The sequence below is a fragment of the Wyeomyia smithii genome, chromosome 1 (genome assembly GCF_029784165.1).
Source record: "Wyeomyia smithii strain HCP4-BCI-WySm-NY-G18 chromosome 1, ASM2978416v1, whole genome shotgun sequence".
Lineage (NCBI taxonomy): Eukaryota > Metazoa > Arthropoda > Insecta > Diptera > Culicidae > Wyeomyia > Wyeomyia smithii.
This window is the reverse complement of record NC_073694.1, coordinates 100,149,687-100,176,637: the sequence shown is the minus strand read 5'-3', so window position 1 is coordinate 100,176,637 and position 26,951 is coordinate 100,149,687. Positions and strand designations below refer to the sequence as shown.

General features: G+C 38.1%; 1 protein-coding gene across 2 annotated transcripts in view; it reads right to left on the bottom strand.

Moving 5' to 3' along the window:
- Window positions 1–19,496: 19,496 nt before the first annotated feature.
- LOC129717680 (transmembrane protein 120 homolog) overlaps window positions 19,497–26,951 on the bottom strand; it is a 245,917-nt gene continuing 238,462 nt past the window's right edge. Inside the window, exons 5-7 of one of the 2 annotated variants that reach the window (XM_055667779.1) lie at window positions 19,894–20,259; window positions 19,689–19,841; window positions 19,497–19,642 (exon numbers count right to left, since the gene is read on the bottom strand). In XM_055667779.1, the coding sequence (XP_055523754.1) occupies window positions 19,631–19,642; window positions 19,689–19,841; window positions 19,894–20,259 (531 nt within the window). In that variant the 3' untranslated portion in view covers window positions 19,497–19,630. The remainder of the gene's footprint in view (window positions 19,643–19,688; window positions 19,842–19,893; window positions 20,260–26,951) is intronic. The other variant, XM_055667770.1, reaches the window with a different exon arrangement.

Here is a 26,951-nt window from a genome sequence, read left to right as displayed (position 1 = left end):
AAATCTTTAAAAGAGGAGAAAGTTCCACCTATTGTGGTAACTATTTCTTCTGAATTTAATATATTCAAAAAGGAACTTTCAACGTTTGTTTCTGACGTTAAAGTTACCTATCAAATTGGCCGTAGAGGTGAATGCCGCTTATTAGCCGACTCAGTAAAGGGTCGTGATCGTCTTGTTCAGTATTTAACTGACAAGATGTACAAATTTTTTACATGTGACACCAAGAACGCCAAGCCGTTCAAGGTTGTCTTGAAAGGTCTCACCAACGATCAAACCGTTGATGAGATCAAACTTACTTAAACAGAATTACTTGGCATAGCCCCTACCCAAGTAATTCTAATGAAACAAAAATCACGAGGCGAAAACAGTCAGAGAGCTGGAATTTCCCTTGTTAATTATTTAATTCATTTTAACCGCAATGAGGTTAACAACTTAAAATTTTTTGAAAAAGCACATGCTTTGTATAATGTGCGTGTAAAGTGGGAAAATTATAGGAAGTATGGCGGAGATGAAAAGCATATCACCCAATGCCGTACTTGCCAACGTTATGGCCATGGTTCCAAATTCTGTAACATGGACCAAAAATGTCTTAATTGTGGAGACTCTTCTCACAAAAAGGACACATGTCCTGTGAAAGAGAGTAAAAATTTTCGCTGTGCGAATTGTAACGGCAACCATATGTCAAATTTTTATCAATGCCCAGTCCGTTTAGCAATTGTTAAGGCAAGGCAAGGTAAACAAAATTCAATTTCTCAATTAAAACCAACTTCAAAACAAAATTCTCCAAGCGTACCAGTGACGCATAGTTTACCTACTCCTTTGCATACCCGTTAAACTTATGCACAGGTTACAGGTAGTTCGAACATTATACCACCTAGTGTTGGTAGTTCGAAAATGACCGTTAATATGGGTAAGCAAAACACGCTAGAAAATAATTGTACACCTATTACTCCAGCTAATATTGCTGCCGAAAATATTTTTTCTAATGTCAACTGCCTGGGGCCTATTACGGCAGGTAAACTTTCTTTTTTGCAACAGGCAATGTTCGATCTTATGAACGCCATGTTGCAGGCAAAATCAATATTTGAAGCCATTCAAATAGGCACAAATTTTACTATTAAAATTGTTTCTAATTTAAAATTTAGCAATGATTTTAAGTAAAACAATTAAAATATTAAATTGGAATGCTCGCTCATTAAAGGCCAATGAGAATGAGCTTTTTAATTTTTTAACAGTAAATAATGTGCATATTGCAATTATTACTGAAACATTTTTGAAACCTAACATAAAATTAAAATATGATCCCAATTACGTGGTTCATAGATATGATAGGATTCAGGGTTCCGGCGGTGGAGTTGCAATTGTTATTCATCGCCGAATCAAACATCGTGCTCTTCCCTATCTTGAGACGAAAGTTATTGAAACTTTGGGAATTGAAGTTCAAACTGAACTTGGGATTTTATTTATTGCCGCAGCATATTAACCATTTCAATGCACACGCGAGCTCAAAAATTATTTTAAAGGTGATTTACAAAAACTCACCAGAAATCGTTCGAAATTTTTCATAATCGGCGATTTTAACGCTAAACATCGTTCATGGAATAATTCTTAAAGTAATTCCAATGGCAAAATTTTATTCAATGATTGTTCTTCAGGATACTATTCTATTTTGTCTCCGAATAGCCCTACATGCTTTTCTTCTGTAAGAAACCCTTCAACAATTGATTTGGTGCTGACAGATCAAAGTCATGTATGTAGTGATTTGATCACACATGCTGACTTTGATTCTGACCATCTTCCAATAACTTTTTCTTTATCACATGAATCCGTTTTAAACCCTATGAGCTCTGTTTTTAATTATAACAAGGCTAATTGGGAAAGATACAAAACTCATATTGAGAGAAATTTCAATAATGAGCTTGATTTGCAAAACGAAGTGAATATTGATTCCGCTTTGGAAGCATTAAAATGTGCAATTGTTGATGCCAGGAATTATTCTGTTCCAAAGGCTCAAGTGAAATTTGATTCATCAATAATTGACGAAAATCTTCAACTTCTAATTCGTTTGAAAAATGTCCGCAGACGTCAATATCAACGTTCTCGTGACCCTGTTTTTAAAACTATTTATAAAGATTTACAGAAAGAGATTAAACATAGATTTACTCTTCTGAGAAATCAAAATTTTGAGACTAAAGTTGAAAAATTGAAACCATATTCAAAACCATTTTGGAAGCTGTCGAAGATTCTTAAGAAACTTTCAAAGCCTATTCCAGTTTTAAAAGATGGTGAACGTTTTCTTGTATCCAATGAACAAAAGGCTCAAAGACTTGCTCAGCAGTTTGAGAGTGTTCATAACTCAAATTTGAATTTTGTGAGTCCAATTGAAAATGAAGTCACACGTCAATTTGATTTAATTTCTTCCCAGAATTTTTTACCTGCAGAAATAATTGAAACTAACTTGAATGAGATTAAATCAATTATTAAAAATTTCAAAAATATAAAAGCACCTGGTGGCGATGGAATCTTTAATATACTAATCAAACATCTCCCTGAGAGCACAATGGAATTTTTAGTGAAAATTTTCAATTGCTGCTTCAAAATTGCATATTTTCCCAAATTATGGAAAAATGCAAAAATTACTCCCATTTTAAAACCGGATAAGAACCCAGCTGAAGTTTCAAGTTATCGGCCAATCAGTTTGCTTTCTTCAATAAGTAAACTGTTTGAGAGAATTATTCTTAACAGAATGATGTCACACATCAACGAAAATTCAATTTTTGCAAATGAACAGTTTGGATTTCGCCATGGGCATTCCACAACTCATCAATTGCTCAGAGTTACTAATATGATACGAGCTAACAAATCTGAAGGTTATTCCACTGGAGCTGCTCTTTTAGACATAGAAAAAGCATTCGACAGTGTTTGGCATAAAGGTTTGATTGCGAAATTGCAAACTTTTAATTTTCCAATTTTCCTAATCAAAATTTTAAAAAATTATCTTACTGATCGAACTCTGCAGGTTGTCTATCAGAATTCAAAATCTGATAGATTTCCTGTCAGAGCAGGTGTACCTCAAGGTTCAGTCTTGGGTCCAGTCCTGTACAACATATTCACTTCAGATCTTCCTGATTTGCCTCCAGGATGCACAAAGTCATTGTTCTGCGATGACACAAGCATTTCCGTAAAAGGAAAAAGTCTTCGTGTCATATGCAGTCGATTGCAGAAAAGTTTAGATATTTTTTCTTCCTACTTGCTAAAGTGGAAAATCTCTCCCAATGCTTCTAAAACTCAAATGATAATTTTTCCGCATAAGCCTAGGGCTTCTTTCCTCAAGCCAAACAATAATCACGTTGTCAAGATGAATGGGGTTTTTTTAAGTTGGTCCGACAAGGTTAAGTACTTGGGACTAATTTATGATAAAAAACTTATTTTCAAAGAGCACATTGAGAGTATACGAGCCAAGTGCATCAAATATACGAGATGTTTATACCCTCTCATTAACAGGAATTCTAAACTTTGTTTAAAGAACAAACTTTTGATTTACAAACAAATTTTTAGACCAGCAATGCTTTATGCTGTACCGATCTGGTCAAGTTGCTGTTCAACAAGGAAGAAAACGCTCCAAAGGATTCAGAATAAAATTCTGAAAATGATTTTGAAGCGTCCTCCTTGGTTTGGTACACTCGAATTACTTAAACTTACTGGTGTTGAACCATTAGAAGCTATGTCAAATAAAATTATTAACAATTTTCGACAAAAATCGTTGCAATCCTCAATTGCTTAGATAAGCTCTCTTTATAGCCAATAAGTTAGCAATAAGTTAGTTGTAAGTTTACTTCCCCTTTTCTGACAAGTAGGTTTAAATCCCTACGAATGATAAGTCCTAATTGCGAAAGCAAACAAATCCTAACAATTAAAATTACAAATTTCTAACAGTGTTGAGAAGTCACCATTTGTGATTGGACACACATACTCATTATTTACTAATATTTATCATAAATACTTAAGCTACTAACAAATCCCCCCTTAAAAAAAAAAAGGTTCCGTTCATCCACCCTGATTCCGTTTTGCAGGCCGCCCATCCTTTTGGAAGATTTTGGTAGATTTCGTGTGGCATTCTCTGTTTGTACGGGTAAATAATCATCGGAGGAGCTAGTCTACCCGCTGCGTTTGCAGCGAAAAGTGCCGTGTAAGACTCTTTGTCAGAGTTTCCAACTCTCGCATAAACATGTTTTCCGTTGGACTCCGCTTGTACTATTTCTCTGGTTGGAATGGTTCTGACAGCTGTCTCGTTCATGTTGAAAATTTGTTCAGGATGTTCCATTACATGCATCAAGTTTTCTTGAACAAGGTAATCATGCACTTCCCGGAACCATTTTCGAATGTGTTCCTCATTAACAACACATCTTTGTTTCGATAATGCACTGGCAACTCTCCTAGAAATGTTTGGGTGGCGACATATGTAACCGCTCACCCACTTCTTACCAGGGACACCATCCTTAAACGGGTTCTCAGTTTTTGTTGTTTTCAAATATTGAGCAACACAAACTTTCAAGTGTTTGGTGCTGACGGGGAATCCTGCTCTGGCCATGTTTATTATCCATTTCTCGATTTCCTCTTCAACGACTTGCGAGATAACGGGTGGCTTTCCAGCTGTATTATTGAGATACCGATTGTTCCGTCTGTCCTGCAGAGAACTCGCTGGGATTCCAAACAGCTTTGCCGTACTACGTACAGAATGTCGTTTCGGATATTCTCCAAAGCTTAACCCATTTGTGCTGCGGTCGTTTTTCTGCTTTCCCCATATTGTCGAGCGAGTTGCGTGGAATTAGGCACCTGCGCAGAGAGAAGGTTTCCAAAATCCGTTCACATTTATTTTGAAAAATTCAACACTAAAACATAGTAAAACAATGCAATATTGAACCAGATTATAAAATGCTACCTGCAAAAAACAATTCATACACTTTTTCACGGAAATACTTTATAGAACACCGAAAAACAACACGTTATATTCTCTGCTCGTTCTTAATACACTCGTTAAGCTTGAAAAATAAAACTGAAATTCGTCGATCGTATTGTTGTTTTCTTCTTCTTTTCATGGCATTGCGTACAATTAAACGTCAAAAATTTACACAGGATGGCAGATAGTATACAGAAATTCACCAACAAACATTACTTTTCGAAACATCTTCTTATATTTGATATTTTTTCACATTTTGATACGGAGTGCACGGAATAAGGAGCCGCACGGAATTAGGGCGCCTCACGGTACAATAGTTTGCATAATCAATCAACAATTTTCTACATTTGGGTGGATGCGTGTATAATTTTCCAAACAATTGCTGCAAAAATGAAGGAAAAGGGACATATTTCGTCCCCTTTTCGTTAATAGTTTTCCTATTTACATCCCTATGTATGATCTATGATAGGCTAAAGAAAAACGTAGTTCTACGTCAAAATTTTCAGCGAAAAGTAATAGTTACCTATCGTAAAATAAAAAGATAAAAGTAGAAGGATGCATTCGTTGTTTTGCTTTCGTCTCGATTAGACGCAAATTGTTCATCTCCGTTTGAGTTTGCAAAATAACAATACACGAGTTATCGTACGGGTGTTTTTTTGTCGATTTGTTCTTGTGCTGCGCGATAACAATAGCCGGTAGTTTATCGGCAGAAACATCTTCTGCACACTGGTAGGGGCAGGCTACCCCGCCAGTGATCCGATACGCAGCTGATATATCAGCAAGAATAATTCTCCCGCACCGCTGTTACCCCGCTAGCAGCACGGACCATCATACGATCGAGCGAGTGGAAGTCAACTACAAGTGGCATCTACAAGGTCGCGTGTAGGATACGGCCACTGTGTCACAACACGAAGCTGGATCGTCATTGTTTGTTCTGCGGAGACGTTCGATTAATCCTACTATCAGCCGTGAGGTCGTGACTTAGACGTTCGGGGAAGTATTCACTTTAGAATTTTTATCATTATTATTAATAGTATTATTATTATTGTTATTATTATAATTAATATTACTATTATTATTATTATTATTATTATTATTATTATTATTATTATTATTATTATTATTATTATTATTATTACTATTGTTATTAGTATTAGTATTACTGCCTTTTTTTTATTTTGATCCATTGTAGTTTGAAAAATTGTTTTTAAAATTTAATAGCAACTACTTGACCCCCCCCCCACATTCGAATATTTATCGTTTGTGTGCGGTAGAGCGTAACGCTCCCGCAAAATGGACGACATGCAGGTGCAACTATTCCTGGATGTGGAAACAACTGGGGAAGAGATTGAGATCTCCCCCATCAATTCCCCTCTACCTTCCCCGCTACCTAGCCCCGTACCAAGGGTACCGGCAACACGGGTGAAAGCTTACCCAGATGCTTCGAAAGGTCCGTTCGTAGTTTACTTCAGGCCCATAAAGAAGCCTCTAAATATAATTCAAATCGGCAAGGACCTGGCAAAACAGTTTTCGGACGTAACCGAAATTACAAAGGTTAGACCGAACAAACTGCGAGTTGTTGTGAGTAGCTTGAAGCAAGCAAACGCAATTGCTAGCTACGAGCTCTTCACGAGAGAGTACCGCGTGTACATCCCTGCCAAGGACGTGGAGATCGACGGTGTGGTTACCGAAGGAAGCCTCACGGTCGATGACATTTTGCGTCACGGGGTTGGCTGCTTCAAGAACCCCCTGATTCAAGATGTAAAGATACTGGATGTCAAGCAATTGCATTCAGTATCCATCGAAGAAGGGAAGAAGAAATTCTTCCCTTCGGATTCCTTCCGTGTAACATTCGCCGGATCCGCACTGCCGAACTACATCTCTTTGGACAGGGTTCGTCTGCCTGTACGCCTGTTCGTACCGCGGGTCATGCATTGCCAAAACTGCAAGCAGTTAGGTCATACAGCCACCTACTGCTGCAACAAGGCACGCTGCAGCAAGTGCGGAGGCAATCATGCTGAGACCGCTTGCAGTGAGGATACTGAAAAGTGTCTTTACTGCGAGGGAACTCGGCATGACCTTTCGGCGTGTCCCGCGTACAAACAGCGCGAGGAAAAAATAAAGCGTTCCCTCAAGGAACGATCAAAGCGCTCTTTCGCAGAAATGCTGAAGAGTGCTGAGCCACCCTCGACAGGAAACATCTTTTCCTTTTTGCCAACCGATGAGGGTACATCTGACGATCCCGTCGAAGGGTGTTCTTATGCCATGCCAGAAGGATCTAGGAAGAGGAGAATGATCAACTCTCCTAATCTTTCTCGCAAAGGTCGCAAGATAACCCCTAGCGGAATGACCAATAAGCCAACACAAAAAGGAAGCGGTGAAGAAAAACCGAAGCAAGTACCTCCCGGTTTTAATTTTAAATCAAACCAGGAGTACCCACCGCTTCCTGGGGCACCAAAAACCCCTCGTGCACCCATTTCTCGATCAGAAGATAAAAAAGAAACAGGGTTCATAAAATTTTCTGATATTGTGGACTGGATATTTAAAACATTCAACATACCAGATCCCCTACAAAATATTCTTCTTGCCCTTCTTCCTACAGTGAAAACCTTTTTGATGCAACTAGCAGCAACTTGGCCTCTCATTTCAGCTATCATATCTTTCGATGACTAATACGGCGAAAGAGGTTAGGAATTTTATCACTGTATTACAGTGGAATTGCAGAAGTATCATCCCCAAATTCGATCTATTTTCTCATTTAATAAATACATACAATTGTGACGCATTTGCGCTCTGTGAAACCTTTCTCAATTCAAACGATCAACTCAATTTCCACGATTTTAACATTATTCGTCGAGATCGAGACTCACACGGTGGAGGGGTACTTTTAGGGATTAAAAAGTGCTATTCCTTCTTCCGAATCGACCTCCCCTCGATCTCGAATATTGAAGTCGTTGCCATTCAAACGAATATGAATGGAAAAGACCTATGCCTTGTTTCGTTATATATGCCTCCATCCGCGCGGATTGAACAGAAGCATCTCACTGATATAGCAGAGTTGCTTCCTGCGCCTCTCTTGATATTGGGAGATTTTAATTCTCACTGTTCGCTATGGGGGTCGCTGTACGACGACAACCGATCTTCTTTAATCTGTAACCTGATCGACGACTTCAATATGACAGTTTTGAATACTGGGGAAGCGACACGTGTACCTAATCCTCCAGCACGTGAAAGCGTGCTTGACCTATCCCTTTGCTCGACATCACTAGCGTTAGATTGCCGCTGGAAAGTAATCAACGATCCCCACGGTAGTGATCATCTTCCAATCGTTATATCAATTGCTAATGGTTCAACTCCCCCGAACCCAATCAATATTTCCTACGACCTTACACGTAATATTGATTGGAAGTGTTATGAGTCTATTATAGCGCAATCTATCGAGACTCACGAGGAACTTCCTCCGGAGGAAGAATACGCGTTCTTAGCTGGCTTGATAATCGACGCCGCGACTCAAGCTCAGACGAAACCGATACCCGGGGTAACGATTAGACAGCGCCCTCCCAACAAATGGTGGGACAAAGAGTGCTCTGAGCTGTACGCGCGAAGGTCCGCGGCGTATAAGGACTACCGGGAGTACGGCACTGTCAACCTGCTTCGAAAGTACGAGGCACTGGGCTGGCAGATGAAGAGCTTAGTAAAGGCGAAAAAACGCGGGTACTGGCGGCGGTTCGTAAACGCGTTGTCCAGGGAAACAGCGATGAGCACTCTTTGGGATACCGCCAGGCGCATGCGGAACCGTGACGTTTCGAATGAAAGCGAGGAGTATTCAGATCGCTGGATACTCGATTTTGCCAAAAAGGTCTGTCCAGACTCTGTACCGGAACAGAAAACCTTTCGCGACGCGTTATTAGTAACTACGGAAGAGCCTCCATTTTCGATGTTGGAATTTTCAATGGCTCTCCTGTCGTGCAACAATAAGGCTCCAGGGTTAGATAGAATAAAATTCAACCTGTTGAAGAACCTACCCGACTCTGCAAAAAGACGCTTGTTGAATTTGTTCAACAATTTTCTTGAGCTAAATATTGTTCCGCATGACTGGAGGGAGGTAAAAGTCATTGCTATTCGGAAACCCGGGAAACCTGCCTCTGATCACAATTCATATAGGCCGATTGCGATGCTCTCTTGCCTCCGGAAATTAATGGAGAAAATGATCCTCTTACGGTTAGACAAATGGGTCGAAACAAACGGGTTACTTTCAGATACTCAATTTGGCTTTCGCCGGGGCAAAGGGACGAACGATTGCCTAGCGTTGCTTTCTACTGAAATTCAACTAGCCTTTGCTCGAAAAGAGCAAATGGCTTCTGCGTTCATGGATATTAAGGGGGCTTTTGACTCTGTCTCTGTAGAAGTTTTAAGCGCGAAACTTCATTCGCAGGGACTTTCACCAAATTTGAATAACTTTTTGCTCAATTTGTTGTCAGAAAAGCATATGTATTTCTCACATGGCGATTCGACAACTTCCCGAATTAGTTACATGGGCCTCCCCCAGGGCTCATGTTTAAGTCCTCTCTTATATAATTTTTACGTCAATGACATCGATGAATGTCTTGCAAATTCATGCACGCTAAGGCAACTTGCAGACGATAGCGTTGTATCCATTACTGGTGGCGAGGCTAGCGATCTGCAAGGACCATTGCAAGATACCTTAGACAATTTGTCTGAATGGGCTCTTAAGCTGGGTATCGAATTCTCTCCGGAGAAAACTGAGCTGGTCGTTTTTTCTAGGAGGCATAACCCAGCTCAGCTGCAGCTCCTACTAACGGGTAAAACGATCTCTCAGGTTTTAGTCGCTAAATATCTCGGGGTCTGGTTCGACTCTAAATGCACCTGGGCTTGTCATATTAGGTATCTGACACAAAAATGCCAACAGAGGATTAATTTTCTTCGTACGATTACCGGAACTTGGTGGGGTGCTCACCCAGGAGACCTTCTAAGGTTATACCAAACAACAATACTGTCAGTTCTTGAATACGGTTGTTTCTGCTTTCGCTCCGCTGCGAACACGCATATATTGAAACTAGAAAGAATACAATATCGTTGTTTGCGTATTGCCTTGGGTTGCATGCAGTCGACCCATACGATGAGTCTTGAAGTGCTAGCGGGTATTCTTCCGTTGAAACATCGTTTTTGGAATCTCTCTTACCGGTTACTAATTCGATGTACGGTCATGAACACATTAGTAATTGAAAATTTCGAGAGGTTGGTCGACCTTCAATCTCAATCCAGATTTATGACTTTATATTTTGACTATATGGCTCAAGATATTAATCCTTCTTCATACGATTCCTCCAATGTCGCACTTTTAGCTACTTCTAATAATGCTATATTCTTCGACACCACCATGAAACAAGACATTTCTGGTATCCCGGATCAATTGCGACCCCAAGAGATCCCTAAGATCTTTTCCAATAAGTTTAAACATGTTAGTTATGATAAAAGGTTTTTCACTGACGGATCTAATCTAGATGAGTCCACTGGCTTTGGTGTTTTCCACGAAAATTTTACCGCCTCCTACAAACTCGATGCTCCTGCTTCCGTGTACGTCGCAGAACTTGCTGCTATTCAGTACTCTCTTGGAATTATCGAAACCCTACCCATAGACCACTACTTCATCTTCACAGATAGTCTCAGTGCCATTGAGGCTCTGCGATCAATGAAGCCTGTGAAGCACACCCCGTATTTCCTGGGGAAAATACGGCGGTTTTTAAGTGCTTTAACAGATAAAAATTACCGGGTTACCTTAGCGTGGGTCCCTTCTCATTGCTCGATTCCGGGTAACGAAAAGGCTGACTCTTTAGTTAAGGTGGGTGCTATTGACGGCGATATTTATGAAAGACCAATTGCTTATGATGAATTTTATAGCATTTTGCGTCAGAGAACACTCAACAGTTGGCAATCATCATGGAACTCAGATGAACTGGGACGGTGGCTACATTCCATTTTTCCTAAGGTATCGACGAAAGCATGGTTCAAGGGGTTGGATGTAGGTCGGGACTTCATTCGCGTGATGTCCAGACTTATGTCCAATCACTACACGTTAAACACGCATCTCTTTCGTATAGGGCTTGTAGACAGTAATCACTGCGTTTGTGGCGATGGCTACCATGACATCGAGCATGTTGTTTGGTCGTGTACCGAATACTGTGGTGTTAGGTCTGAGCTTATAGATTCCCTTCGGGCCCGAGGAAAACAACCGAACGTACCCGTTAGAGACATTCTGGGAAGCGGTGATCTCCAGTACATGACACAGCTATACGTTTTCATAAAACACGCTGGTATTAAAATATGAAACTCTTCTATCTATTTGTTAGATTACCATTCCCGCTACACGCTGAAAGAAGATGATACACTAAGCTGGAGACACCCAAACGAAGACTCGGCATCTTCATGTTCACGCAGACACCTCAGTCCAAACTGCTCAAATAGAACATCACTGCTTAGCCATGTACAAATAAATAAATCGTATAACTCAATATAGTTAAAATCAAAATTGTAACTCTCCTCCTCTCACCTTAAATCCCCACTAGCTCGTAGTCGGCCGCGAGAATAAAGAAAAGGCCTCCCTCTTTTCCCTGCTAATTTAGAATTTAAAAAAAATGTACTTGGCTCAGTTAAACATAAATTGTATCGTGCCGTGTCAAATAAACTATTTAAAAAAAAAAAAAAAAAGTAGAAGGATGAAAAATTATAAAATAAAAAGCAAAAAGCAAGAAATGAAAGTAAAAATATAAAGTAAAAAAACTGGAATGCTGGATACTGGAAACACTTTCGAAAAGCGTCGGATATGTTTCGCTTCAAACATTTTTTACCAGATACAGATGAGTTGAGATTTGCTAAAATTATATTTTTGCAGTTAACTTAATTAAAGCGGTTTTAAGCTTACCATTTGTGTTAGAATCATCAAATTCTGCAAACGGTTCCTCGTCATCGGTGTCCAGAATCGATGTCATTCCAGATTCAATTGAATTTTTTTCGTTGCTATTCATAGCCGAGCGTGGTTCGAGCGGTGGACTGGTTGATTTCAACTTAATCTGTTGCCAAACTTTGTACAAATTGGTGTCTTTGACAGAACCAAGCCATTTCCCAAATGCTTCACTGCGATTAAACATTACGAGCTGCTGATGTGTCATGAAGGACTCTAATTCCAGTTGCAAATTTTCATTGATGGTTGGTTGGTGGTGGATCCTTTCTGGATTGTCAATACAAATGTTCCGAACAATGCTAGTTTATGTTGATGATCGCGGACAAGAGAAGCGTAACATACAGCATTCTCATCATACGGATAAAGACCGCAACGTGCGAATCCATTTGAAAAAATTGTTTGCATATTCGACATTTTATCAACAGCCATTTTTATTAAAGGAGCGATTTCCTTCCTGAGAAGCAGAGCTCCAGCGTTTTTGATTCTCCACTCAACCAACATCTGATTCCAGAAATGTTTGAGTGGTCTAAAAAAGCTCACATCCAGAGGCTGTGTAACCTGAGTGGTGTTGGGGAAAAGACAAATTAAGAGTATGTTTTTCTCTTTACAGAACGTTGTTGAGTTAATTGAAACATGGGATGTATGTCCATCAACGAAAATGACAACAGGAAAAGAAATGTTCTCTTTCAGGAGCCACGGATAAAACACGTCACGCAGATAGAGATGAAACGAGGTTCTGTTCATCAGTGCGTCTTGAACTGTCCTACAGATCAGACGTTTTTTCGGTTGCTTGTGGACTGGTCTTTGACTGCCTATAGCTTCAAAGTTTGTGTTTTGTCAGTGTGTCTTTTAAAGACTACCTGAAAGTTATTTCCCATCAGTCTTTCTCAAGACTACCTACTTTTGAATTTAACATTTGTTTTAACTTTTTTCGTATCACCTGAAATGGCTGGACGGAAAAAGAAACCTCGCATCGCTGCGGGGAGGAAAAGAGAGGCATCTCTTTCTGACACTTCGAGTGTCTGTAGTGACAATCCTTTTGATATTTTGCCTGAGCAAGAAGCTGGTGAAATGGAAGTTACCAATAATGAAACTATACAAAATATAAAATCTTTAAAAGAGGAGAAAGTTCCACCTATTGTGGTAACTATTTCTTCTGAATTTAATATATTCAAAAAGGAACTTTCAACGTTTGTTTCTGACGTTAAAGTTACCTATCAAATTGGCCGTAGAGGTGAATGCCGCTTATTAGCCGACTCAGTAAAGGGTCGTGATCGTCTTGTTCAGTATTTAACTGACAAGATGTACAAATTTTTTACATGTGACACCAAGAACGCCAAGCCGTTCAAGGTTGTCTTGAAAGGTCTCACCAACGATCAAACCGTTGATGAGATCAAACTTACTTAAACAGAATTACTTGGCATAGCCCCTACCCAAGTAATTCTAATGAAACAAAAATCACGAGGCGAAAACAGTCAGAGAGCTGGAATTTCCCTTGTTAATTATTTAATTCATTTTAACCGCAATGAGGTTAACAACTTAAAATTTTTTGAAAAAGCACATGCTTTGTATAATGTGCGTGTAAAGTGGGAAAATTATAGGAAGTATGGCGGAGATGAAAAGCATATCACCCAATGCCGTACTTGCCAACGTTATGGCCATGGTTCCAATTTCTGTAACATGGACCAAAAATGTCTTAATTGTGGAAACTCTTCTCACAAAAAGGACACATGTCCTGTGAAAGAGAGTAAAAATTTTCGCTGTGCGAATTGTAACGGCAACCATATGTCAAATTTTTATCAATGCCCAGTCCGTTTAGCAATTGTTAAGGCAAGGCAAGGTAAACAAAATTCAATTTCTCAATTAAAACCAACTTCAAAACAAAATTCTCCAAGCGTACCAGTGACGCATAGTTTACCTACTCCTTTGCATACCCGTTAAACTTATGCACAGGTTACAGGTAGTTCGAACATTATACCACCTAGTGTTGGTAGTTCGAAAATGACCGTTAATATGGGTAAGCAAAACACGCTAGAAAATAATTGTACACCTATTACTCCAGCTAATATTGCTGCCGAAAATATTTTTTCTAATGTCAACTGCCTGGGGCCTATTACGGCAGGTAAACTTTCTTTTTTGCAACAGGCAATGTTCGATCTTATGAACGCCATGTTGCAGGCAAAATCAATATTTGAAGCCATCAAATAGGCACAAATTTTACTATTAAAACTGTTTCTAATTTAAAATTTAGCAATGATTTTAAGTAAAACAATTAAAATATTAAATTGGAATGCTCGCTCATTAAAGGCCAATGAGAATGAGCTTTTTAATTTTTTAACAGTAAATAATGTGCATATTGCAATTATTACTGAAACATTTTTGAAACCTAACATAAAATTAAAATATGATCCCAATTACGTGGTTCATAGATATGATAGGATTCAGGGTTCCGGCGGTGGAGTTGCAATTGTTATTCATCGCCGAATCAAACATCGTGCTCTTCCCTATCTTGAGACGAAAGTTATTGAAACTTTGGGAATTGAAGTTCAAACTGAACTTGGGATTTTATTTATTGCCGCAGCATATTAACCATTTCAATGCACACGCGAGCTCAAAAATTATTTTAAAGGTGATTTACAAAAACTCACCAGAAATCGTTCGAAATTTTTCATAATCGGCGATTTTAACGCTAAACATCGTTCATGGAATAATTCTTAAAGTAATTCCAATGGCAAAATTTTATTCAATGATTGTTCTTCAGGATACTATTCTATTTTGTCTCCGAATAGCCCTACATGCTTTTCTTCTGTAAGAAACCCTTCAACAATTGATTTGGTGCTGACAGATCAAAGTCATGTATGTAGTGATTTGATCACACATGCTGACTTTGATTCTGACCATCTTCCAATAACTTTTTCTTTATCACATGAATCCGTTTTAAACCCTATGAGCTCTGTTTTTAATTATAACAAGGCTAATTGGGAAAGATACAAAACTCATATTGAGAGAAATTTCAATAATGAGCTTGATTTGCAAAACGAAGTGAATATTGATTCCGCTTTGGAAGCATTAAAATGTGCAATTGTTGATGCCAGGAATTATTCTGTTCCAAAGGCTCAAGTGAAATTTGATTCATCAATAATTGACGAAAATCTTCAACTTCTAATTCGTTTGAAAAATGTCCGCAGACGTCAATATCAACGTTCTCGTGACCCTGTTTTTAAAACTATTTATAAAGATTTACAGAAAGAGATTAAACATAGATTTACTCTTCTGAGAAATCAAAATTTTGAGACTAAAGTTGAAAAATTGAAACCATATTCAAAACCATTTTGGAAGCTGTCGAAGATTCTTAAGAAACCTTCAAAGCCTATTCCAGTTTTAAAAGATGGTGAACGTTTTCTTGTATCCAATGAACAAAAGGCTCAAAGACTTGCTCAGCAGTTTGAGAGTGTTCATAACTCAAATTTGAATTTTGTGAGTCCAATTGAAAATGAAGTCACACGTCAATTTGATTTAATTTCTTCCCAGAATTTTTTACCTGCAGAAATAATTGAAACTAACTTGAATGAGATTAAATCAATTATTAAAAATTTCAAAAATATAAATGCACCTGGTGACGATGGAATCTTTAATATACTAATCAAACATCTCCCTAAGAGCACAATGGAATTTTTAGTGCAAATTTTCAATTGCTGCTTCAAAATTGCATATTTTCCCAAATTATGGAAAAATGCAAAAATTACTCCCATTTTAAAACCGGATAAGAACCCAGCTGAAGTTTCAAGTTATCGGCCAATCAGTTTGCTTTCTTCAATAAGTAAACTGTTTGAGAGAATTATTCTTAACAGAATGATGTCACACATCAACGAAAATTCAATTTTTGCAAATGAACAGTTTGGATTTCGCCATGGGCATTCCACAACTCATCAATTGCTCAGAGTTACTAATATGATACGAGCTAACAAATCTGAAGGTTATTCCACTGGAGCTGCTCTTTTAGACATAGAAAAAGCATTCGACAGTGTTTGGCATAAAGGTTTGATTGCGAAATTGCAAACTTTTAATTTTCCAATTTTCCTAATCAAAATTTTAAAAAATTATCTTACTGATCGAACTCTGCAGGTTGTCTATCAGAATTCAAAATCTGATAGATTTCCTGTCAGAGCAGGTGTACCTCAAGGTTCAGTCTTGGGTCCAGTCCTGTACAACATATTCACTTCAGATCTTCCTGATTTGCCTCCAGGATGCACAAAGTCATTGTTCTGCGATGACACAAGCATTTCCGTAAAAGGAAAAAGTCTTCGTGTCATATGCAGTCGATTGCAGAAAAGTTTAGATATTTTTTCTTCCTACTTGCAAAAGTGGAAAATCTCTCCCAATGCTTCTAAAACTCAAATGATAATTTTTCCGCATAAGCCTAGGGCTTCTTTCCTCAAGCCAAACAATAATCACGTTGTCAAGATGAATGGGGTTTTTTTAAGTTGGTCCGACAAGGTTAAGTACTTGGGACTAATTTATGATAAAAAACTTATTTTCAAAGAGCACATTGAGAGTATACGAGCCAAGTGCATCAAATATACGAGATGTTAATACCCTCTCATTAACAGGAATTCTAAACTTTGTTTAAAGAACAAACTTTTGATTTACAAACAAATTTTTAGACCAGCAATGCTTTATGCTGTACCGATCTGGTCAAGTTGCTGTTCAACAAGGAAGAAAACGCTCCAAAGGATTCAGAATAAAATTCTGAAAATGATTTTGAAGCGTCCTCCTTGGTTTGGTACACTCGAATTACTTAAACTTACTGGTGTTGAACCATTAGAAGCTATGTCAAATAAAATTATTAACAATTTTCGACAAAAATCGTTGCAATCCTCAATTGCTTAGATAAGCTCTTTTTATAGCCAATAAGTTAGCAATAAGTTAGTTGTAAGTTTACTTCCCCTTTTCTGACAAGTAGGTTTAAATCCCTACGAGTGATAAGTCCTAATTGCGAAAGCAAACAAATCCTAACAATTAAAATTACAAATTTCTAACAGTGTTGAGAAGTCACCATTTGTGATTGGACACACATACTCATTATTTACTAATATTTATCATAAATACTTAAGCTACTAACAAATCCCCCCTTAAAAAAAAAAAAGGTTCTGTTCATCCACCCTGATTCCGTTTTGCAGGCCGCCCATCCTTTTGGAAGATTTTGGTAGATTTCGTGTGGCATTCTCTGTTTGTACGGGTAAATAATCATCGGAGGAGCTAGTCTACCCGCTGCGTTTGCAGCGAAAAGTGCCGTGTAAGACTCTTTGTCAGAGTTTCCAACTCTCGCATAAACATGTTTTCCGTTGGACTCCGCTTGTACTATTTCTCTGGTTGGAATGGTTCTGACAGCTGTCTCGTTCATGTTGAAAATTTGTTCAGGATGTTCCATTACATGCATCAAGTTTTCTTGAACAAGGTAATCATGCACTTCCCGGAACCATTTTCGAATGTGTTCCTCATTAACAACACATCTTTGTTTCGATAATGCACTGGCAACTCTCCTAGAAATGTTTGGGTGGCGACATATGTAACCGCTCACCCACTTCTTACCAGGGACACCATCCTTAAACGGGTTCTCAGTTTTTGTTGTTTTCAAATATTGAGCAACACAAACTTTCAAGTGTTTGGTGCTGACGGGGAATCCTGCTCTGGCCATGTTTATTATCCACTTCTCGATTTCCTCTTCAACGACTTGCGAGATAACGGGTGGCTTTCCAGCTGTGTTATTGAGATACCGATTGTTCCGTCTGTCCTGCAGAGAACTCGCTGGGATTCCAAACAGCTTTGCCGTACTACGTACAGAATGTCCTTTCGGATATTCTCCAAAGCTTAACCCATTTGTGCTGCGGTCGTTTTTCTGCTTTCCCCATATTGTCGAGCGAGTTGCGTGGAATTAGGCACCTGCGCAGAGAGAAGGTTTCCAAAATCCGTTCACATTTATTTTGAAAAATTCAACACTAAAACATAGTAAAACAATGCAATATTGAACCAGATTATAAAATGCTACCTGCAAAAAACAATTCATACACTTTTTCACGGAAATACTTTATAGAACACCGAAAAACAACACGTTATATTCTCTGCTCGTTCTTAATACACTCGTTAAGCTTGAAAAATAAAACTGAAATTCGTCGATCGTATTGTTGTTTTCTTCTTCTTTTCATGGCATTGCGTACAATTAAACGTCAAAAATTTACACAGGATGGCAGATAGTATACAGAAATTCACCAACAAACATTACTTTTCGAAACATCTTCTTATATTTGATATTTTTTCACATTTTGATACGGAGTGCACGGAATAAGGAGCCGCACGGAATTAGGGCGCCTCACGGTACAATAGTTTGCATAATCAATCAACAATTTTCTACATTTGGGTGGATGCGTGTATAATTTTCCAAACAATTGCTACAAAAATGAAGGGAAAGGGACATATTTCGTCCCCTTTTCGTTAATAGTTTTCCTATTTACATCCCTATGTATGATCTATGATAGGCTAAAGAAAAACGTAGTTCTACGTCAAAATTTTCAGCGAAAAGTAATAGTTACCTATCGTAAAATAAAAAGATAAAAGTTGAAGGATGAAAAATTATAAAATAAAAAGCAAAAAGCAAGAAATGAAAGTAAAAATATAAAGTAAAAAAGTAAAAAAGTAAAAAATAAAAATATTAAACAAAAGTTTAGGGTTAAAGTTTAATATTTAATTTTAAAGTCAAAAGTTAAAAGTTACACTTGAAAATAAAAAAAAAAACAAATCACAAAACTAAAAATTCGAAAATAAAGGTTAAGAGTTCAAAACTGAAAATTGAAGATAAAAGTTAAGCTTTAAAAACGAAAAATTACGAAAAAAATAAAGCTAAAAGTTCAAAGTTTTCAAAATTTAAGGTTTAAATTAAAAAATTTAAGTTAAAATTCAAAATGAAATGAAGGTTGCCGAATTAGAAAGTACGATTCTACAGTCAATCTTCTTGCAGCCGTAGGCAAAGCCTTGAACTGATGGTGGCTACTACTTACATACTTACATACAAACATACATTTTCAGACCACTTGGCGTGGAAACGATCTATTATAAAGCAAACTACTGAACATTAACTCTCTCTCGCTCACAAGGATTATCATTAAAATTTATAGCTTCACGAGAAAATTCAAGCTGAACACTTTGTAGACTAACTAAAATTACTGTCAACTGTAGTATTTTGAAGAAAATGCCCAGTGATGCTCTGAGGCAGCATATAAAAGTTTATGGAACAATCGTAAGCACAACAAACTATTTTATGTCAAGATATGATGATCATAATTCTTGGTGCTTTAGAGTCACCATGAGCGGGAAAGGGTTAAAATCTTGATTAAGTGTGTATAGTCTGATTCGTCGTTCCGGCTTGGATTCAGAGAGCAATAGCCTAATTTTACTCGGAATCCAAGACATTTCACTTTTTTTTCTCTTTGCCAACAAACGCCTTAAAGATAGATCAACAGAAATTACGGTATGAATTAAAGAATAAATCAAAATACAAATGTTTCAAAATCTGTATCGCTGACATATAACAAAAGTAAATTGAAAATTTTATTTAAAATCATTAGTTGTTCTATTTAGTTTTGCGACCATCGTCCAATCCAGAGCTTTCAAACTTATTTTTTGCTATTCTGTCATCCTGAAAACTGTATAAGTCAATTAAAATGTTGTAAACCATATATAATGTATTACCCTATTCTGCTTTCGTGCTTTCAACGCCCCTGAAAGGCTCATCAATCTGTAACGTTCCTTTATACGGCCACGCAACTTTTGCGGAATTACTAACATAGTAGTTGTAGTGTTTCCCACAAACAATATGAAAAACAAAACGCTGAGAACTGAAATCTGTGAAACGAAATATAATTATATCAGTAATTCACACGTCATGCTAACAAACCTGCCACGTTGCATCCGAGTGTTCGCGAAGTTTATACAAAGTCCAAGCATTATACGCTTGAAATGCGTACCCAATAAATAAGAAAGGAATTAAGAAGCTAAGCCCACGCCACATCCACGAGTGAAATCCCTCAATGGTTATATCCATATCATGACGCTCACCAAGTGCTTTTAGTCTATAAAGCACCCCTTTCTGATAACCGAATTGCATATATTGCACCAAACTGATGTAAACATTAAAGCACATAAACTGTGTACGAAAGAGTTGCCACGGTTCTCCTTGTGGCCAAACAAGTAGCACACCTGCACTTGCAGTTGAAATGAAATGATGAAGTCTCCACCATCCTTTAATTCTAGATCCGTTCACCTGTAAATGCAAAAAAAAACGAATTTTCATTGACTGGGAAAAGGTAAGTATAAAATAAAGCAAACCAAAGTTAAATTTCGAAAACAAATTCATGAGTGTAAAATTATCTAAACATACAGGGTGTTAGGGAGCTCACTTGAAATCCTTTAGGGGGTTATAGAGGACTTTATTTGATGAAAAAAAATCACTCTACGCATATGGGAAAAGTGTAACTACCTAATGCAGATTTGTTCACTTTTTTCAGTTTTCGGTTATGCTTGCCTTTAACGAGGTCTAGCACAAGAAACATGATAACTAGCTCAATTCTGTTCAATAGTGTATTAAAAAATAAATTAGAGTAAATAAGAAGCACTTGAAGAGGAACAAATGTGAAATCAAATGTTTTTTGAAAACTAAACTGCAATTTCATCTCTGAAATCCGTGATAAACATGGGTTTTGTTGTGAACCAAATTGAACATTAAAGTCTACTCTACAAGTTGTTTTTCGACATCAAGCTTCTAAGGCCTCTGCCATGCTAAACGCCAACGCGAACGATCGAGCGAGATTCTTGCCGTAGGCTAATGAACAGCTCTACTTACGGCTGTTCATTAACCTACGGCAAAAATCTCGCCCGATCGCTCGCGTTGGCGTTCAGCCTGGCAGAGGCCTAACTCTTTTAGTTTAGCTGCTCTAGAGAAGGAGGCTCACATACAAACGAACCACAAATATATGTATAACTCGAGAAATAATCAAGCACATAGAACCAAATTTGGCGCGTGTTGGATAACTTCAGCAAAAAAATCACAAGGGTTGTATGCAAAGCAACGACCGCAAAATTGACATAGAACTACATAAAGTTGTTTGTTGCATTACTTGTATTGAATATATTTAAAATTTTGTGCAAAAGAGGAGTTGAAGTGCTACCGAATTTCAGTTTGCACATACATCTCTGAACAGGAATGGATTAAACATTATACAACAAGTTTCAACAGTCAAAGTGCATGCAGATTAAAATAACATTTTACTTTTAATCCCAGCGCGAAACGAGAAAATATTCAATTTTCAATCATTTGTTTGTTGTCCTTATAAGGACTGTTGTTGTTCAATTTCATATCGGATATAATGTTGATGGCATCTGTGCGCTACCCCGACAGAGGAGATTAAGGATTAATTAGATTAAGATTAATTATTTGACGGCCCATATACTTTGCAAGTCAGCATTCCAAAACGTTTGTGTGTTGTCAAAATACGGCAACTTTTCATTAGAGGAAGTGCCGGCTAATGTACCTAGTACTGATGCTGCTCGCTACTGCACAAAGGCTACTAGAGGAAGTGCCGCTGCACTAGCTGGCCCCAATATCGCTGCTGTCATCCGCTGCCACAGCTGCTACTGTTAAGTAAGGATTGTTGTAGTCGCTGTCTATAACTAATATGAGCAGCATTATATATAGGCCAAATATTAAAGATGGTAGGGTATGGGAAATTTATTACCCGTACCCGACCCGTACCTGACTCTTCGAGCATTTTCAAACCCGTACCCGATCCGAACCCGAAGTCTGGTTTGTTCAAAATACCCGTACCCGACCCGAACCCGAAAAATATCTATTCTAACTACCCGTACCCGACCCGTACCCGAAGAAAAAAAAAACGCCGAAATTGCCGGTACCCAACCCGTCATTAATTTTGGTTTTTATTCTATTTTATTTTAATTTTTTTTTTTAAATACCTGGGTACCTCGTACATTTTATGCACTGATTGTGAATTTGCGAGAACTTAGGTTGCAACGCGGGTAACTTTTGGTTTAAAAGGATTTCGGAAGATATAATAATCGGGTGTTATTTTCAACAATTTAACTTTGTCTCTATTCTAATATTGGCGGGTGTTGGTCGCGGTTCACTAGCTCCCTTTCGTAGAGCTTCCAACGCTAAGACGGGGTCTTTCTTTCCGCGGACTTGTGAATCGTTGCTTCAGCTTGTCAATTTTACAAACATGAACTTTCAAGTCTTCGGGCTTTTTTCTTCTTTGGAGGTTTGCCTTATGAAGAGAGAAATATTCAAGCTAGAAAAATATTACAAGTTCCGGCCTTTGGGCTGACCAACGAGTATATGAGTATGCACAACTCAAAACTCACCGCTAGAATAATTCTTGGCTGAATGAGTGGAATTGTACAAACAATCTGCTGGTCGCTCTCGAGCTGGCAGTGAAGTAAACCTCAATGTTCAAGATTAAAATTCAGACTGAGATATGACTTGATTTTTATTCAACAATTTCAAACCTTATATAGTAAAAATTTGGTTAAAATTATATTCTGTAAAGGGTAAAGTAACTTATACTATAATAAAAGCTTGCTAGGGAATTTCTATACTTGTATATCTTCTTAGCCCTAGCTTGATTTACTGAACAAAGATAGTGATATAGTTCTGTTTCTCTTTTTATCTCAAACGTACTGATTAGAGTTAACATACATGACAAACTTCCTCAACACAGAGAAATCCAAATTTCCATACAACACCAAAATTCAAACATCTACCTCGCGCATAGATGATCCATGCACCACGCATAGATAAGCAGTTGCATCGCAATCTCTCTTTCTCTACTACGACGCACGCATGCGTATATCAAACCTGCACTGTTTATTTAAACCTAAAAGGAGCGCGGAAAGTTAAGATCGAACGAGATCTCCTTTTTTCATATCCTTTTCATTTCACTTTCGTTCTCGTTTGGTCTTAACTTTATTCAACTCGCCTGTTTCTGAGTCAAGTATGGATTTCAAATAATGACGATAGCATACGTTGCATAACATTTCCGGACCCCGTAAATCCACTTGATTGATTTACCAACTCGGGCACAACGCAACATTATGCATTTTCTTTTATTACAGGATAAAGTCTTCCCTCATATGAAATTACAATATTTGTTTCTGAGTTTCTATCCGACATGGGTACTGAGGGTTTAGCTTGTTCATCACATTTATTATTTGTTCTAGATACATGTCGATGAGAAAGAGAACTAGTAATGCTGTCCCAGAATGACGCTATTAATTGCCAACTAAGTCCATAGATATCATATAATATTCTACCATGCATGATTGTATCTATGATAAATTTGATAATACGTCCTGTCATATAAACTCCTATGGCGGTCGAGGTTATGTTGCCTAACCAGGTAGACCATGATATAAATTTAGACCAATATTTATTTAAAATATTATCAATGAGTTTTTCTGAAATTATTGCTTCAAAATGATACCCTTGACTATTAGGATGTTGACCGGTAATTATTTTATGTAAAACTGTCGATGCTATAAATAAATTCCTGTTGCATCATAAATTCCTGTTTGCATTAAACTAGGTAAAGGTGTATAAGACCAAGTTGTTGTGATATCACTAGTAAGTTTTTTAGGTGACACAGCTTCTCTTATCCGTCCATCTGTTGTATACCATTGCCCTCCAAATTTAAATTTAGCTGGTAATAGTGGTGTACAATCGATTTCAGTTCCACGTGCTTGTAATATACGTGTTACTGGGGCGATAAACATAGAAATGTTGTTATGGCTAACTGGTGTTTCCTGATAACATCTATCATCAGCTCGTGGAGTTACATACACTGGTTTACACTCTAAAATATGTAAAACTTCTCCAGCTACTACCGCTGTGTAACCTGTCCGTTTGACTATACTGGTTACAAATTCAGCTGGATTTATCTTAGCTAATATTAATTTAGTTTCCATAAGATCCTTGTCAATTTTACATATTTCCGTCATGACTGAATTATATACGTCGTCTAATTTTTGACCAATATAGTTTTCAACTAGTGTTATTTTTAAATTAAAATAAGTAAAAATGTCATTATTTCTTCCAGAGATAGGTCTATGTTTAAATGGTGGCTTATAATCTGAAACTTCTACAATCAAAATTCGAGGATGATCTGTAGTGTATCCATTGTATCCACACACCTGAGTCTCTTCACGTGTTTTTATTGAAAACAACTGACTCTCAGTTTTTTTTTAGTTTTTAAATAGTTTATTTGACACGGCACGATACAATATATGTTTAACTGAGCCAAGCACATTTTTTTTAAATTCTAAATTAGCAGGGAAATGAGGAAGGCCTTTTTTTTATTCTCGCGGCCGACTACGAGCTAGTGGGGATTTAAGGTGAGAGGAGGGGTGTTACAATTTTGTTTTTAACTATTTTATATTACAGAATGTATTCATTTATACGTGGCTAACCAGTGATGTTCTATTTGAGCAGTTTTGGTCTGAAGTGTCTGCGTAAACATAGAGATGCCGAGTCTTCGTTTTAGTGTCTCCAGCCGGGTGTATCATTCTCTTTCAGTTTGTGACAGAAATTGTATTCTAGCAAATAGATAAAAGAAATCAAATTTTAATGCCAGCATTTTTTATAAACCCGTATATCTGTGTCATGTACTGGAGATCACCGCTTCCCAGAATGTCTCTAACGGGTACGTTCGGTTGTTTTCCTCGGGTCCAAAGGGAATCTATAAGCTCAGACCTAACACCACAGTATTCGGCACACGACCAAACAACATGCTCGATGTCATGGTAGCCTGTCTACAAGCCCTATACGAAAGAGATGCGTGTTTAACGTATAGTGATTGGACATAAGTCTGGACATCACGCGAATGAAGTCCCGACCTACATCCAACCCCTTGAACCATGCTTTCGTCGATACCTTAGGAAAAATGGAATGTAGCCACCGTCCCAGTTCATCTGAATTCCATGATGATTGCCAACTGTTGAGTGTTCTCTGACGCAAAATGCTATAAAATTCATCATAAGCAATTGGTCTCTCATAAATATCGCCATCAATAGCACCCACCTTAGCTAAAGAGTCAGCCTTTTCGTTACCCGGAATCGAGCAATGAGATGGGCAATGGGAATGGGCAATGAGCAATGGGACCCACGCTAAGGTAACCCGGTAATTTTTATCTGGTAAAGCACTTAAAAACCGCCGTATTTTCCCCAGGAAATACGGGGTGTGCTTCACAGGCTTCATTGATCGCAGAGCCTCAATGGCACTGAGACTATCTGTGAAGATGAAGTAGTGGTCTATGGGTAGGGTTTCGATAATTCCAAGAGAGTACTGAATAGCAGCAAGTTCTGCGACGTACACGGAAGCAGGAGCATCGAGTTTGTAGGAGGCGGTAAAATTTTCGTTGAAAACACCGAAGCCAGTGGACTCATCTAGATTAGATCCGTCAGTGTAAAACCTTTTATCATAACTAACATGTTTAAACTTATTGGAAAAATTTTTAGGGATCTCTTGGGGTCGCAATTGATCCGGGATACCAGAAATGTCTTGTTTCATGGTGGTGTCGAAGAATATAGCATTATTAGAAGTATCTAAAAGTGCGACATTGGAGGAATCGTATGAAGAAGGATTAATATCTTGAGCCATATAGTCAAAATATAAAGTCATAAATCTGGATTGAGATTGAAGGTCGACCAACCTCTCAAAATTTTCAATTACTAATGGGTTCATAACTGTGCATCGAATTAGCAACCGGTAAGAGAGATTCCAAAAACGATGTTTCAACGGAAGAATACCCGCTAGCACTTCAAGACTCATCGTATGGGTCGACTGCATGCAACCCAAGGCAATACGCAAACAACGATATTGTATTCTCTCTAATTTTATAATGTGCGTGTTCGCGGCGGAGCGAAAGCAGAAACAGCCGTACTCAAGAACTGACAATATCGTTGTTTGGTATAACCTTAGAAGGTCTCCTGGGTGAGCACCCCACCAAGTTCCGGTAATCGTACGAAGAAAATTAATCCTCTGTTGGCATTTTTGTGTCAGATACCTAATATGACAAGCCCAGGTGCATTTAGAGTCGAACCAGACCCCGAGATATTTAGCGACTAAAACCTGAGAGATCGTTTTACCCGTTAGTACGAGCTGCAGCTGAGCTGGGTTATGCTTCCTAGAAAAAACGACCAGCTCAGTTTTCTCCGGAGAGAATTCGATACCCAGCTTAAGAGCCCATTCAGACAAATTGTCCAAGGTATCTTGCAATGGTCCTTGCAGATCGCTAGCCTCGCTACCAGTAATGGATACGACGCTATCGTCTGCAAGTTGCCTTAGCGTGCATGAATTTGCAAGACATTCATCGATGTCATTGACGTAAAAATTATATAAGAGAGGACTTAAACATGAGCCCTGGGGGAGGCCCATGTAACTAATTCGGGAAGTTGTCGAATCGCCATGTGAGAAATACATATGCTTTTCTGACAACAAATTGAGCAAAAAGTTATTCAAATTTGGTGAAAGTCCCTGCGAATGAAGTTTCGCGCTTAAAACTTCTACAGAGACAGAGTCAAAAGCCCCCTTAATATCCATGAACGCAGAAGCCATTTGCTCTTTTCGAGCAAAGGCTAGTTGAATTACAGTAGAAAGCAACGCTAGGCAATCGTTCGTCCCTTTGCCCCGGCGAAAGCCAGATTGAGTATCTGAAAGTAACCCGTTTGTTTCGACCCATTTGTCTAACCGTAAGAGGATCATTTTCTCCATTAATTTCCGGAGGCAAGAGAGCATCGCAATCGGCCTATATGAATTGTGATCAGAGGCAGGTTTCCCGGGTTTCCGAATAGCAATGACTTTTACCTCCCTCCAGTCATGCGGAACAATATTTAGCTCAAGAAACTTGTTGAACAAATTCAACAAGCGTCTTTTTCAAGAGTCGGGTAGAT